The sequence below is a fragment of the Oncorhynchus tshawytscha genome, linkage group LG01, assembly GCF_018296145.1.
Source record: "Oncorhynchus tshawytscha isolate Ot180627B linkage group LG01, Otsh_v2.0, whole genome shotgun sequence".
Lineage (NCBI taxonomy): Eukaryota > Metazoa > Chordata > Actinopteri > Salmoniformes > Salmonidae > Oncorhynchus > Oncorhynchus tshawytscha.
The window spans coordinates 85,256,599-85,273,253 of NC_056429.1; the positions used below are offsets into that span (position 1 = coordinate 85,256,599).

At 42.4% G+C, this 16,655-nt stretch overlaps 1 protein-coding gene across 2 annotated transcripts; it reads left to right on the top strand.

Annotated features, from left to right (window-relative positions):
* The first annotated feature begins 1,192 nt into the window (after positions 1 to 1,192).
* On the top strand, positions 1,193 to 16,533 carry LOC112258713 (SH3 domain-binding protein 1). Of its 2 annotated transcripts, XM_024433240.2 has the most exons (18): positions 1,193 to 1,437; positions 9,644 to 9,686; positions 9,980 to 10,084; positions 10,172 to 10,248; positions 10,340 to 10,451; positions 10,886 to 10,962; positions 11,247 to 11,334; positions 11,448 to 11,516; positions 11,628 to 11,718; positions 13,065 to 13,201; positions 13,335 to 13,443; positions 13,566 to 13,647; positions 13,757 to 13,837; positions 14,177 to 14,290; positions 14,555 to 14,652; positions 14,884 to 15,046; positions 15,167 to 15,522; positions 15,980 to 16,531. In XM_024433240.2, the coding sequence occupies exons 1-18, from the start codon at positions 1,391 to 1,393 to the stop codon at positions 16,234 to 16,236; spliced, it is 2,106 nt and encodes a 701-aa protein (XP_024289008.2). In that variant the 5' UTR covers positions 1,193 to 1,390; the 3' UTR covers positions 16,237 to 16,531. The 2 variants fall into 2 exon arrangements, with proteins under 2 accessions (XP_024289008.2, XP_042182802.1); XM_042326868.1 differs by lacking the exon at positions 13,757 to 13,837 and having other exon boundaries at positions 15,980 to 16,533.
* Positions 16,534 to 16,655: the final 122 nt, after the last annotated feature.

Below are 16,655 nucleotides of genomic sequence, written 5' to 3' on the forward strand. Positions count from 1 at the left end.
TCTCGACCTGCTCCACCGTGACCCCGTCAATGTGGATAGGGGTGTGCTCACCCCCCCGTTTCGTGTAGTCCACGATCAGCTCCTTGGTCTTACTGACGTTGAGGGAGAGGTTGTCGTTCTGGTACCACACTGCCAGGTCATTGACCTCCCTGTAGACCGACTCATCGTCAGCGGTGATCAGGCCTACCACTGTCGTGCTGTCAGCTAACTTGATGATGGTGTTGGAGTCATGCGTGGCCACGCAGTCGTGGGTGAACAGGGAGTACAGGAGGGGACTAAGCGTGGGGCCCCTGTGTTGAGGGTCAGCATGGTGGAGGTGATGTTGCCTACCCTCACCACCTGGGGTTGGCCAGTCAGGAAGTCCAGGATCCAGTTGCAGAGGGAGGTGTTCAGACCCAGAGTCCTAAGCTTGGTGACGAGCTTGGAAGGGAGCGTTGGATGACTCTGTGGAGGTCATAGCGGGCCTTCTTGTACTTATTCCTGTCTTCGGCCGTAGCCTCAGGGATGTCTACGATAGCTATGTGTGTGGTATCCCTGTCTTTTAGATTAGCACCAACCTTGGTGTTAATCCAGGGCTTTTGATTGGAAAGGCAGCAACCCTCACCGTGTGGACAACAACGCTGATACATTTTCTATTGAAGCTGGTGACATTGCAGATAATTACATTTGTGGGGTACAGAGATAAGATAGTCATTCAAAAATCATGTTAAACACTATTATTGCACACAGTGTGAGTCCATGCAACTTATTATATGACTTGTTAAGAAAATGTTTACTCCTGAATTGATTTAGTCTTGCCATAACAAAGGGGTTCAATACTTATTGACTCAAGACATTTCAGCTTTTCCTTTTAAATTAGTTTGTAAAAAAAAATATATTTTTTTAAATAAACATAATTCCACTTTGACATTATTGGGTTATTGTGTGTAGGCCAGTGACAAAAATCTAAATGTAATCCATTTTAAATTCAGGCTGTAACACAACAACATGTGGAACAAGTCAAGTGGTGTGAGTACTTTCTCAAGGCTCTGTAAATAGGCAGATTACAATATCTAGATGGATATACATCTATGACTCAGATAGATATTACTTGATAATGTTTCACATTGTGATATTGGAGGGAAAAAAACTCTTCCCCCTGCTGTTGCTTCAGTTGAAGCAACTTCCTCTTCTCTCAGACCTGTGTGACAGTCACATTTCCGAAACAAGAACGAATACTGCTGGATGACAGAGCCGCACACTCACAACACACACAGAAGAAAAGCACTTGCATTGGTGCTTGCTAATTGAAATAGTACAGTCACTGGCAAGGTGATACCCGACTGAAGTCCTGGCTGGAGTTCAAGACAGAAGGATAGTTTGTAAGAGGAGGGTTGACTCCTGTGCGACAATGCTGAAATCATTCAACCTCTTAAAGCAGTTAGGATCTGTGGGGAAGTAAGTACTTTCATGTGCCATTTTGGACTTTTTTTTGGTGGGGGGGTTAGTTATTACAGAAAATAGAGCTAACAACATAAAATGGGGAATACAATCATGAGTTAATGTACTTCTGTAACCAATGCTACATGTATCAAGTTTTGTGACAATCTAAACTCCAGTCTGGTTCTAAGTTTTAGTCTTATTTTCACTGTGAGCACCTGTGTGTTGAAGGGAAAACCTTTAGACAAACTTTTGGTGAGTGAGGAGTTTAAGAAGAGTCAGCTGAGTTCTGCTTAGGACAGGGCATCTTTGGTGTCTGAAGTAAATCTGAGTTTGTTATTGTCAGGCCATCCTTAGTATGAAAGTAAGAAGAACAATGTTAGGAATCAGACAGACAGGTGTGAATAGTGGATAACTGTAATGTTTAGTCTGGATGAGTGAGAGATCAGTCATAACAATGAACAGTTGTTTTAGATAGTGTAATGGGCGAGATGACAGTGTGCAGTGTGTGTGTTTAAATCATGTTTTACTTTGTATGTGGCCTGTGACATAATGGGTTAAAGTGTAAACTTGAAAGCACACCCCCGCCCACAAGATATCCCATGTATCTCAAAAGTCAACTGTGCCCCTGGCTGACCTTTGACCTAGTAATGTGACATTTACAAAAGCCAAATCTACATGTGTATGTAGTAGATTATGCTGCAGATTAGCTGAAATATGTCATTGGACACCCACGTTGGGTTGTTGATACCCACGCTATCCTGGCTGAGAGCTGAGGGTGTCTGAAGCAGGTTGCCACAGACCAGCTGTGTGTTTGCAGGCCTCTTTTCCACTGACGTGTTTTCAGAATATTGACAAGCCCTGCTAACTAACAGGGCGGTTGCACCAGTAGAGAGTCACTTCAGATGAGCAGCTACCTACACTCATCTCACTGACTGACTGACTGACTGTAACTAACTATCAAGACACACACACAGGCAGACACCTTTGAACTTTTGTTTAGTTGAAGAAAATAAAAAACTGTTGGAAAATGCTTGAATGTAGAAATACTCCTCCAGATATTCTAGAAAAAATGTAGTGTCCATCTGGTGTTGTAACAGGAAAGTTGAAATGAGAGTGAGTGACACAAAAGAGGGAACTTGCTCTTGATGTCATAGGTACTTTCACAAAGATGGTGGGAATATCTCCTGTTATAGATTTCAATCAAAAGACACAAATTCACATGTTTAGGTGCTAATCATGTGACCTAGCTTTGACCTGGGTTGGGGTTCAAAGCTACACTGCAGCTGTTTCACTGCTATCAATCACACTGCTCTCTATGAGCCCAATTCAGACTTAGGAAATGCACACATTTCCTATGCACTTCTCAGTATTTGGTATTCAGATGTACCTTCTGCAGGCGCATAACGGGCTTTGCAGACGTGGGTCCCCTGCGTGGGCTGAATTAGTTTAATAAAATTGCTAAAAACACTCCCACTTTCTGGCCAACAGATTTTCTCATGGAGTTTTCATTCAGTAGAGTTTTCTGTACATTTATCTTAAGCCATCCCTTTAAATAAGGTGTACCTTTACTTATAATTTTGTCGATAGACTCACTAGAATACATGGAGAGAACAGGTTCAGAATTTTGGGATCAATGACAGGAAGCCAAGTAAATATATTCTTCTTCTCAACTGTCCAGTCATTGTGAACCATGTGCCAGGCTCTGGGTTTAAACTGCTATGTGTAGTCTGAGTTCCATAATGATTCAAATAGGCTACATGTCCCAAATTATTGCACAACGTTAGCCTAATATTATCATGTCACGAACTTCAACATGAGTGTTAGGGAGTTAGGGATTCCTAAATATGATCCCCAATTAGAGGCAACGATTACCAGCTGCCTCTAATTGGGAACCATACAAAACCACCAACATAGAAATACACATTCTAGAACACCCCCCTAGTCACACCCTGACCTAAACCACTATAGAGAATCCAAGGGCTCTCTATGGTTAGGGCGTGACAATCCACTAATGCTAGCGACCCCAGGAATAATTTACAAGGCCGTGACAGAAGACAGAAAAGTAAACAGAATGGAATGGAATTATGCAAAATGTCGGATACAAATGGAAGGAAACTAACACTAAAGTGACAGTTATAAATGTATGTGGGAATTACTGACGGTGGCTCCCGATAGTGGCTAATATTTAACATTATACAAATTCTAAACTAAAACTGAGAAAAGCCCGACATACAGTACCAGCTGAAAGTTTGGAGACACCTACTCATTCAAGGGTTTTTCTTTATTTTTTACAAATTTCTTAATTGTAGAATAATAGTGAAGACATCAAAACTATGAAGTAACACATATGGAATCATGTAGTAACCAAAAGAGTGTTAAACAAATAAATATGCTTTATACTGTATTTTAGATTCTTCAACGTAGCTACCCTTTGCCTTGATGACAGTTTTGCACACCGTGCTTCTACACCTGCATTGCTTGCTGTTTGGGGTTTTAGGCTGGGTTTCTGTACAGCACTTTGAGATATCAACTGATGTACGAAGGGCTATATAAAAAAAATTGATTTGATTTTGATTTGATCTTTGAAAGTTTCTTCAAGTGCAGTTACAAAAATCATCAAGCTCTATGATGTTTTTGGCGCTCATGAGGACCTCCACAGGAAAAGACCCAGAGTTACATCTGCTGCAGAGGATACGTTCATTAGAGTTACCAGCCTCAGAAATTGCAGCCCAAATAAATGTAACAGACACATCTCAACATTAACTGTTCAGAGGACACTGTGTGAACCAGGCCTTCATGGTCGAATTGCTGCAAAGAAACCACGACTAAAGGACACCAATAAGAAGAAGACTTGCTTGGGTCAAGAAACACGAGCAATGGACATTAGACCGGTGGAAATCTGTCCTTTGGTCTGATGAGTCCAAATTTTAGATTTTTGGTTCCAATAGCCGTGTCTTTGTGAGACGCAGAGTAGGTGAACGGAGGATCTCTGCATATGTGGTTCCCGCAGTGAAGCGGGGAGGAGGTGTGATGATGTGGTGGGAACTTTGCTAGTGACACTGTCAGTGATTTAGAATTTAAGGCACACTTAACCAGCATGGCTACCACAGCATTCTGCAGTGATACGCCATCCCATCTGGTTTGAGCTTAGTGGGACTATCATTTGTTTTTCAACTGGACAATGACCCAAAACACACCTCCAGGCTGTGTAAGGGCTATTTGACCATGAAGGAGAGTGATGGAATGCTGCATCAGATGACCTGACCTCTACAATCACCCAACTTCAACCCAATTGAGATGGTTTGGGATGAATTGGACCGCAGAGTGAAGGAAAAGCAGCCAAAAAGTACTTAGCATATGTGGGAACTCCTTCAAGACTGTTGGAAAAGCATTCCAAAGCTGTCGTCAAGGGAAGGGTGGCTACTTTGAAGAATCTAAAATGTAAAATATATATTTTGGTTACTACATGATTCCATATGTGTTATTTCATAGTTTCATAGTTATATATTTTGGTTACTACATGATTCCATATGTGTTATTTCATAGTTTTGATGTCTTCACTATTATTGTACAATGTAGAAAATAGTAAAAATAAAGAAAACCCTTGAATGAGTGGGTGTGTCCAAACTTGTTAATGGTACTGTATAATTGAAGCATTATAACGCACACAAATCAACTCTCTTTCTCCTTTCTCTCTCTCTCGGTCTCTCTCTCTGTCTCTCTCTCTCTCTCTCAATTCAGTTGCAATTTAAGGGGCTTTTTGGCATGGGAAACATATGTTTACATTGCCAAAGCAAGTGAAATAGATAATAAACAAAAGTGAAATAAACAATAAAAAATGTACAGTAAACATTACACTCACAAATGTTCCAAAATAATAAAGACATTTCGAATGTCATATTTTGTCTACATACAGTGTTATAATGATGTGCAAATAGTTAAAGTACGAAAGGGAAAATAAGTAAACATAAATATAGGTTGTATTTACAATGGTGTTTTTTATTCACTGGTTGCCGTTTTCTTAGAGACTCTGCGTGCATTATTTGGTGTTTCACATTGTACACTGAGAATATTTTTGCGGGAATTCTGCATGCAGTCTCAATTTGGTGTTTGTCCCATTTTTTGAATTCTTTGTTGATGAGCGGACCCCATTCCTCACAACCATAAAGGGAAATGGGTTCTATAACTGATTAAATTATTTTTTTGCCAGATCCTAATTGATATGTTGAATTTTATGTTCCTTTTGATGGCATAGAAGGCCCTTCTTGCCTTGTCTCTCAGTTCGTTCACATCTTTGTGGAAGTTACCTGTGGTGCTGATGTTTAGGCCGAGGTATGTGGAGTTTTTTGTTTGCTCTAGGGCCGTGGTTCCCAAACCTTTTATAGTTCCGTACCCCTTCAAACATTCAACCTCCAACTGCGTACCCTCTCTAGCACCAGGGTCAGCGCACTCTCAAATATTGTTTTTTGCCATCATTGTAAGCCTGCCACACACACGCTATACAGTACATTTATTAAACACAAGAATGAGGGTGAGTTGGACCAGGGCACAAATAATAATTTTGCTCTTTATGTAGCCATCTTACATATAACACCTTATTTGTTCATAAAAATGGTGAATAACTCACCACAGGTTCATGAGAAGGATGTGCTTGCAAGGATGCACATAACTCTGCAATGTTGGGTTGTATTGGAGAGTCTCAGTCTTAAATCATTTTCCACACAGTCTGTGCCTGTATTTAGTTTTCCTGCTAGTGAGCGCAGAGAATCCACTCTCACATAGTACGTGGTTGCAAAGGGCATCAGTGTCTTAACAGCACGATTTGCCAAGGCAATAAACTCTGGCAGTGGCTTCTGATTAAATTCCATTTTCACAGAACCGCTTGTTGCAATTTCAATGAGGATATCTTGTTCAGATATCGGTAAGTGGACTGGAGGCAGGGCATGAAAGGGATAACGAATCAGTTGTTTGTATTGTACGTTTTAGGAAAGTACCTGTGTAATTGCGCACCCAACTCACTCAGGTGCTTCGCTATATCACATTTGACATTGTCCGTAAGCTTGAGTTCATTTGCACACAAAAAATCATACAATGATGGAAAGACCTGTGTGTTGTCCTTGTTAATGCAGACAGAAAAGAGCTCTAACTTCTTAATCATAGCCTCAATTTTGTTCCGCACCTTGAATATAGTTGCGGAGTCTCGCGGTAATCCTAGATTCAGATCATTCAGGTGAGAAAAAACATCACCCAGATAGGCCAAGTGTGTGAGAAACTCGTCATCATGCAAGCGGTCAGACTAGTTATGAAAACTTTAAGCTCGTCTCTGAATTTAAAAAAAAATCAATACTTTGCTCCTTGATAACCAACGCACTTCTGTATGTTGTAAAAGCGTTAAATGGTCGCTGCCCATATCATTGTATAGTACAGAAAATACACAAGAGTTCAAGGGCCTTGCTTTAACAAAGTTACCCATTTTCACTGTAATGTCCAAAACGTCTTTCAAGCTGTCATTCATTCCCTTGGCAGCAAGAGCCTCACCGTGGATCCTGCAGTGAACCCAAGTGACGTCAGGAGCAACTGCGCTGCGTTACCACTTCACTATGTCTCCCTGTCATGGCTTTTGTGCCATCTGTACAGGTGCTAGCACATCTTGACCACCAAAGTCCATGTGATGTCACAAAGCTGTCCAGTACTTTAAAAATAACCTCCCATGTTGTCCTGGTTTTCAGTGGTTTGCAGAAGAGGATGTCTTCCTTAACTGACCACCCATAAACGTAATGGACATATACCAGGAGCTGTGCCAGGCCCTCCACGTCTGTTGACTCATCCAGCTGTAACGCATAGCATTCACTGGCATGTTTGCGAAGCAGTAATTGTTTCAAAACATCTCCTGTCATGTCACTGATGCATCGTAAAACAGTGTTGTTTGATAAAGGCATTGTCTGTATATATTTGTTTGTCCTTTTCCCTCAGGATTGTCCCAGCCATATCCGCGGCAGCAGGAAGAATTAAGTCCTCCACAATAGTATGAGGCTTGCCTGTCCTAGCCACTCGGTAGCTCACCATATAAGAAAGTTCTAGCTCCTTCTAATTAATGGTATCTGTTGCTTTTATACATGTCTTACTGCTCGAACGTCGTCTTTATTCTCGCTCAAAAAACTCCCGTGGCTTATTTTTCAAATTGTCATGTTTCATTTATAAAGGTCTGTGCAAGGGGGGAAGGTTTCCTGCGACAGAGTAACGGTTAATGTGATTGGATGTTAATTATTTGACTAGGCTACCTGTATTTGACATTGTGTTTTTTTCTGAACAGTAGATGTTTTAATTTTATTTTTGGCAGTGAAACGAGGCTACTCAGGTGAGAAAAACTCACCCAAACTCACCCAAATAGCCCCGTTGGAAAATATAAATGTACTGTTTAAAAATGTGAAGAATTAAAATATATATATATATATATATATATAAAAATTCAAATCACATTTTTATTTGGCGTACCCCCGACGGCATTGGTGCGTGTACCCCAGTTTGGGAGCCCCTGCTCTAGGGCAATGGGGTCTAGATGGAATTTGTATTTGTGGTCCTGGCGACTGGACCTTTTTTGGAACACCATTATTTTTGTCTTACTGAGATTTACTGTCAGGGCCCATGTGTGGCAGAATCTGTGCAGAAGGTTTAGGTGCTGCTGTAGACCTTCCTTGGTTGGTGACAGAAGCACCAGATCATCAGCAAACAGTAGACATTTGACTTCAGATTCTAGTAGGGTGAGGCCGGGTGCTGCAGACTGTTCTAGTGCCCTCACCAATTCGTTGATATATAGGTTTAATAGGGTGGGGCTTAAGCTGCATCCATGTCTCACCCCCCGGCCCTGTGGAAAGAAATGTGTGTTTTTTGCCAATTTTAACCGCACACTTGTTGTTTGTGTACATGGATTTTATAATGTCTTGTGTTTTTTCCCCAACACCACTTTCCATCAGTTTGTATAGCAGACTCTCATGCCAAATGGAGCCAAAGGCTTTTTTTAAATCAACAAAGCATGAGAAGGCTTTGCCTTTGTTTTGTTTTTTTGTTTGTCAATTAGGGTGTGCAGGGTGAATACGTGATCTGTCGTACAGTAATTTGGTAAAAAGCCAATTTGACATTTGCTCAGTACATTGTTTTTACTGAGGAAATGTACGAGTCTGTTGTTAATGATAATGCAGAGTATTTTCCCAAGGTTGCTGTTAACGCATATCCCACAGTAGTTATTGGGGTCAAATTTGTCTCCTTTTTTGTGGATTGGGGTGATCAGTCCTTGGTTCCAAATATTGGGGAAGATGCCAGAGCTAAGGATGATGCTAAAGAGTTTTAGTATAGCCAATTTGAAATTTGTTGTCTGTATGTTTTATCCTTTCATTGAGTATACCATCACCACCACAGGCCTTTTTTGAGGTTGGTCTAACACTTTTTGGGTTAGTCTTTAATAGTTGATTCTAATATTTGTATCTCTCTCTCTCTCTCTCTCTCTCTCTCTCTCTCTCTCTCTCTCTCTCTCAGTCTCTCAGTCTTTCTCTCTCAATTCAATTCAATTCAAGGGCTTCATTGGCATGGGAAACATATGTTAACATTGCCAAAGCAAGTGAAGTAGATAATAAACAAAGTTAAATAAACAATACAAATTAATCTCTATCTCTCTCTCTCTCTCTTTGCCTGTCTCTCTCACTCACTCGCTGTCTCTCCATCTTCACCTGTAAGTAACCTAAAACAGTGGGTTAGGGCAGTGGTTCTCAACCATGGGTACTAGGACCCCTTGGGGTACTTGACATATCCACAGGGGGTACTTGAGAAGACTCATGAGATCATAGGCCTACTGGTAAAGTGCACATGAGGGGGTACTTCAGGGGCACTCCGGGCAAAATTCAGTTGCTGGTACAATAGGGTGAGGGGGGAGGGCCCTGGCTAGAGCAGTAGCCCTCATCAGCCAACTTCCCCCCTCTCTCTATCTGGCCTGCTTCCTATCTAAACCACAGCAGCCCACCGCAATAGCCTCCACTCTAACTTTAGGATGTTGATCTCATCTGACTGACAGTGGAAGAGCTACATGTGTACTAATCTCCCAAAGAGCTGCACTTTGCTGGACCCCAAGAAGAGTGGCTGCTGAACTAATGGGGATCCATAATAAATGCACATACTGCAACACACTGCAAAACACGGCCTGAAAGCCTTTTTAAATTCTTATCAACAGATCACAGGATGCCACTGACCTTCTCACAGAGGATCTGGTTATGGTGAGTTAAATCTGATTATAAAGGGGGATAGAGGATCTCATTATGGTGAGTTAAGGCTGATTATAAAGGGGGATAGAGGATCTCGTTATGGTGAGTTGGGGCTGATTATAAAGGGGGATAGAGAAGGAGGGGGATAGAGGAGGATATAGGATTTGGTTATGGTGCATTAAGGCAGATTATAAAGGGGGATAGCAGTCGCTCAGTTCACTACGTGAAGGGTGAATACATTTGGGACCTAGCTCACACTGTGAACATAAGACACACTCTATATCTGTCATTTTCATTGGTCTTAGGTGGAGCAGCGGGTGGAGCCAGCCAAGAAGGCAGCGCAGGTTATTCACAAGAAGCTGCTTGGCTGTCTGCAGAGTCAACTAGGGCTGGACACAGAGAGACGAATGGTAACATCTCCTCTTTTTCACCTTTCATCCCTTCCCTTTGACTTACATCTGTTATGATTATCAATACAAAACTATGTCTCTCTCCAGAAAAAACTCCCTCTCATGCTGCTCTCTGTTAGCATGGCTGAGAGCTTTAAAGACTTTGATGCAGACTCTTCTATCAGGTACTTTATGTAGCCAAACCATTTATTCATCATCCAAATGATCAGTCAAACATTAGTCAATTAATTAATCAGCCTATTTCCTCTCTGATAGGAAAGTGTTGGAGATGTGTTGCTTCATGGAGAACCATCTGGCCAAAACACTGGCTGAATTTGAGCTGAAGCTGGAGAAGGAGGTTTTGGAGCCTCTCAATAAGCTCAGTGAGGTAAGGGCTGCAGGAGCAAGAGGCTTTCAGACACTTTTGGATGAAAATGAAAGTTTGTGATTATGTAGTATCACATCAAATCAAACGTTATTTGTCACATGTGCCGAATACAACAGGTGTTACCTTACCTTCACCTTACTGTGAAATGCTTATTTACAAGCTCTTAGCCAACAATGTCGTTTTTTTAAGAAAAATACTTACTAAATAAAGTAAAAAAATAAAAGAGCAACAATAAAATAACAATAACCAGGCTATATACAGAGGGTACCGGTACTGAGTTGAGGTAATTTGTACATGTAGGTAGGGGTAAAGTGACTATGTACAGTGTAGATAATGAACAGCGAGTAGCAGCAGCGCAAAAAAATGCAAATAGTCTGGGTAGCCTTTTGATTAGTTGTTCAGCATATAAATACTAACTCTGTTTCCATCTGTAGGAAGACCTTCCAGAGATTCTCAAAAACAAGAAGCAGTTTGCAAAACTCACAATGGACTGGCACAATGCACTCAACAAGTGGGTCACACATTCTGTGATTGTATTTAGCACTTTAAGATGTTTTATTGTCACATACACCGGATAGGTGACAGAACCTATATGTTCCAGACCAGTGGAGGTAGTGGTTGACACAGTTCCATTTATTCCATTCCAACCATTACATTGAGCCAATCCTCTTATAGCTCCTCCCACCAGTGTATAGTTCCTTTATAAATCTATAATAACTACCTTTGATCAGTATCTCCATTGTGTCCTCTCGTTTGCTTTCTGGCTTCTGATCATGAATGACTTTGCCCCTTCAGGTCCCAGGCCAGTACGGGCCCTCAGGCAAAGCAGGATGGGCTGAAAGAAGAGGTGGAGGAGGCCTGGAGGAAACTGGAGAGTATCAAGGTGTTGGATGGTCACTCCTATTACGTGTTACTGTTTAAGACACTTTGTTGTTTCCTGCGGTAGTTTTAGCCTCTTACATACATACTGTTGATATGGCTATTCATTCTCTACAGGATCAGTACTCTGCAGATCTCTATCACTTTGCCACTAAAGAAGAGGCCTATGCCAACTACTTCATTCGTGTGAGTGTGGCCCGCTAATTGTCCTCTCTTTCAAGTTGTGTTTTACTTTTGTTAATTATCATGTGCTATTAGGAATTCAATTTGATAAGTGCCTGGTTTGTGCCCTCTCAGCTGCTGGAACTACAAGCAGAACATCATAAGAATTCCCATGACTTCCTGGAACGAAACATCACTGAGCTAAAAGAAAGCCACAATCAAACAGGTGAATAGTGTGTGTGTGTGTGTGTGTGTGTGTGTGTGTGTGTGTGTGTGTGTGTGTGTGTGCGTGTGTGCGTGTGTGCGTGCGTGCGTGCGTGCGTGCGTGCATGTATGTGTATGTGTATGTGTGCGTGCGTATGTATGTATGTATGTATGTATGTATGTACAGTACCAGTGAAAAGTTTGGAGACAACTACTCATTCCAGGGTTTTCCACTAAATAAATGCTTCACAGAGTTCAAGAAACAGACACATCTCAAAATCAACTGTTCAGAAGACACTGTGTGAATCAGGCCTTCATGGTCGAATGTCTGCAAAGAAACCACTACTCAAGGACACCAATAATAATAAGAGACTTGCTTGGGCCAAGAAACACGAGCAATGGACATTAGTCCGGTGGAAATCTGTCCTTTGGTCTGATGAGTCCAAATATTATATTTTTGGTGTCTTTGTGAGATGCAGAGTAGGTGAACGGATTATCTCTGCATGTGTGGTTCCCACCATCCATGAAGCATGGAGGGGGAGGTGTGATGACGTGGGGGTGCTTTGCTGGTGACACTGTCAGTGATTTATTTAGAATTCAAGGCACACTTAACCAGCATGGCTACCACAGCATTCTGCAGTGATACACCATCCCATCTGGTTTGCGCTTAGTGGGACTATCATTTGTTTTTCAACAGGACAATGGCCCAAAACACACTTCCAGGCTGTGTAAGGGCTATTTGACCAAGAAGGAGAGTGCTGCATCAGATGACCTGGCCTCCACAATCACCCGACCTCAACCCAATTGAGATGGTTTGGGATGGGTTGGACCGCAGAGTGAAGGAAAAGCCGCCACAAGTGTTCAGCATATGTGGGAACTCCTTCAAGATTGTTGGAAAAGCATTCTTCATGAAGTTGGTTGAGAGAATGCCAAAAGTATGCAAAGCTGTCATTAAGTCAAAGGGTGGCTGCTTTGAAGAATATTTGTTTAACACTTTTTTGTTTACTACATGATTTCATGTGTGTTATTTCATAGTTTTGATGTCTTTACTATTATTCTACAATGTAGAAAATAGTCAAATAAAGAAAAACCCTTGAATAAGTAGGTGTGTATGTGTGTGAATGTATGTGTGTGTTTGTGTGTGTGTGTGTGTGTGTGTGTGTGTGTGTGTGTGTGTGTGTGTGTGTGTGTGTGTGTGTGTGTGTGTGTGTGTGTGTGTGTGTGTGAGTATGTGTACAGTATGTGTGTTTGCAGTTACAATACCCAGGCTTACTTACTGTACATAGGTAACTCACCCTATCCAATGTGTTGCTCCCACCTGCCTACAGTAGTATTTGTCCAGTGTATCACCAGTATGTGTTACCACAGACTCCCAGAAGAACAACTCTAGGGGGAAGGTATACGGGGAGCCCCTGCTGACTCACCTGTATGACAGCGGCAGGGAGATCGCTGTTCCCATCCAGGAGTGTGTTCACATGCTGCTGCACACCGGCATGAGGGAGGAGGTGAGGACTGAAATTATTAATCTACTACATGGTATTCATGTGAATGGGATTTAATTAATTAACTAGCCAGTCTACGATAATGCCCTCCTGGATAAAATTGGTCTCTATCTCTCTCCCTCCATCTCTCTCTCAGGGTCTGTTTCGTCTGGCGGCAGCAGCCTCGGTAGTGAAGAGACTGAAGAGCAGTCTGGATGGAGGAGTCATGAACCACAGCGAGTTCACTGACCCTCACGCAGTCGCAGGTCAGAGAGAATGTCCCTGTTGAAACTACTTCTTATTCAAGGTTTTCAAGTTTCAAATGTGTTTACTTGACAGTACAACAACACGTAGGCATTAAGCAGCATCTTCTATTTTTTCAATGTAGGGGCTTTGAAAAGCTACCTGAGAGAGCTGCCTGAACCTCTCATGACCTTTGAACTCTACAATGATTGGTTTCAAGCAGCAGGGTAAGGTCCTTGATTGGTCTACATCTTAGAAGCATACAGTTTATAGTGTCTTTATATAATTTCTCTCTCCTCATAAAACGTCTCTCTGCCTGTCCCCGTCATTATTTAGGGAGAAAGAATTGACAGACAAACTTGAGCAGTTTAAAATTGTGCTGAAGAAGTTACCATCAGAAAACTACAACAACCTCCGGTACATAGCTCTCTCAGATCTTGACCAGTGGAGGCTGCTGAGGGGAGGATTGCTCATAATAATGTATGGAACGGAGCAAATGGAATTGCAACAAACCATGTGTTTGATGTATCTGATACCATTCTACTCAATTTGGCTCCAGCGATTACCATGAGCCCGTCCTCCCCAATTAAGGTGTCACCAACCTCCTGTGATCTTGAAAGATTCCTGTGTGAAGTTATAAACACTCAAGAATGATGCAGGGTGCGTGATGATTGTGAACATCTTCCTATCTGCCTCTCTCTCTCTGTCTCCATCTCGCTCTCTCTGTTTCTCTCTCTCTCCTCTCCCCTCTATTAGGTACCTGGTACAGTTCCTGTCATGTCTGTCAGAGCAGCAGGCAGTTAACAGGATGAGTCCCAGTAACATTGCCATAGTACTGGGTCCCAATCTGTTGTGGCCTCACATGGAGGGGTGGGTACTACTGACATGGTGACAGAGAGAGGAAACTGAACCACACTGTCTAGCTATCTGTCTGTCATAATAGCCTTATGTCTAAGTGTTGTTCCTGATGTCACTTTCTGTTGTTACTAATCTGATTAGGTCTGTGTTATTTAGTAGTTGACTTTAACCTCTTTTCTTTCTCCCTCCCTCTCTCTTTGTCTTACTTCAATTTTCCTCTCCTCCGTCCAATTCTATTCTTGCATCTATTTTCCTCTATTTTCCTCTCTCTCTCAGGGAGGCAGCGTTGTTGGACATGGCGTCTGCCTCCTCTGTCCAGGTCGTGGCGGTGGTTGAGCCTCTCATAAAATACTCCAGCAGCCTGTTTCCAGAAGGTACAGTACCACCTTCAATGTTCTGTTTACTTGTGTTCCGGGGAGGAGTACTGGGAGTCCTTTAAGTGATGAGTTGGTTTGCATGACATTTGTGGAAGTTCGCCACTATGATACCAGAGCGAGCTGCCTGAATGCCTTTTGACCATTCATATTTATCTTACTGTGTTGAGCTAAGCTAGGTAGGTCTATGGATCTTTTATGCAACATGACCTATGTTGTGTTCCTTTCCAGAGGTGGACTTTGAGATTCCTGATCTTCCTGGGGTCTCAGATTTGACCTTGTTAGAACCTGAACCCTCAGAGTCTGGGAAAGAGAACCTTGCCAGAACTACCTCCTCCTCTTCCTTATGCTCTTCCTCTACCCCTTCTCATCCTTCTCTCTGTAAAACAATCAGGTACCACACACACAGACGGAACAGGAATGAAACATTGTCAATAGGCATTTGAACAGAGTTTACTTGTTCACTTTTTAATTATAACAGTGTGCTATCTAACACCAACCGTCTCCTCCTCAGCTCAGGATCACAGAACAGTGGAGGTCTATTCATCTTGAAGTCAGGCTCCTTTGTTCATAGAACCACCACCTGGGGGAACTCTGCCTCAGACCCACCTAGCTCAACCCCACTTACCCGTACCTCAGTCCAGACCCAGAGCACGTTCCCCATCTCAAGCCCAACACTGGTTCACAACACATCCCCACTACCCAGCCCCAAACTGTCTCCTGGCCCAACCCTGGTTCCTTCCCCACCACCGGTGCCTGTCTGCAGTCCGACCCAGAAGCAGAGCCCTGAATCAGAATCACTTGAACCCATCTTAGAGGCCCCACCGGACTCCCCCAAAGCTATACTGACAATCACCTCATCATACAAACGTAGGTGACCCTCCATGGCCATTCCATGACATGCTAATGGTGCATAGTAAAACACAGAACTCATGTGGTAGCTAGCTAATGCTATTTATTGACAGCGCTGAAGTTATCCATAGAGCTCATGTGGTCGTAAGCTAACGCTATTTATTGACGGTGCTGAAGTCATCCACAGAGCTCATGTGGTGTGTCACAGTCCAGCTCAGCATAAGTGGCAAAGTACTGCTCCACTTTAGTACACAGGAAGCCACGTTCTATTGCAGCAGTGGCCAAAATTACCAACGGCTTCTAATGACGAAACTGTTGTCATAAATAACTGTTGCACTACCACAACCAACAGGTTTAGTTTCAAGTCGATGTAAAGACAAATACTCTTAATATAATAATGCACATATATAGTCACAATAAGACTTATCCTCAATCAATCCTCAACACCCAACTACCTCTTTCTCTCTTTTCACAGCGAGGAGTTCCTTCTTTCAGCATAAGCGGTCCATCCCTGGTAAAGAGCAGGTGGTCGCTACATACTCCAGACCCAGCACCCCAGCACCTCCAGCCCCAGCAGAGGCACCCAAAACCCAGCCACACCCTGCACCCAAGCCCCTAGCTCCGGTCCTGAAGAAGGCCCCGAACAAAAAGGGTGCAATTAGGCCCCCTCAAATCCCACCACCCAAGCCCCCAGTACTGGTGAGCAAACAGGTGACCTCTATAGCGCAGTGATGAGGTAGAGATATAGAGTGTCATCTAAGCGTGTGTAAAGAAGTTTTCTTATGCTTTAGGTACAAATGTAGACTGTAACCTGACATTTGGTGTCACCTTGTTTGGTTGCGTATCAAGGCCAGAGATGTATTGGGCTTCTGCAGCCAGGTCCAAGTGCTTTGTAGCTTGAGCCATACAGTTTCTTCAGAAATCATTCACACCCCTTGACTTTTTTCATGTTGTTGAGTTACAGCTTGAATTTAAAATAGATTCCATTTAGATGTTTGTGTCACTGGCCTACACCCCATAATGTCAAAGTGAAATTATGTTTTTCAAAATTTGTACAAATGAATTACAAATGAAATGCTGAAATGTCTCGAGTCAATAAGTATTCAACCCCTTTGTTAAGACAAGCCTAAATAAGTTCAGGAGTAGAAAAG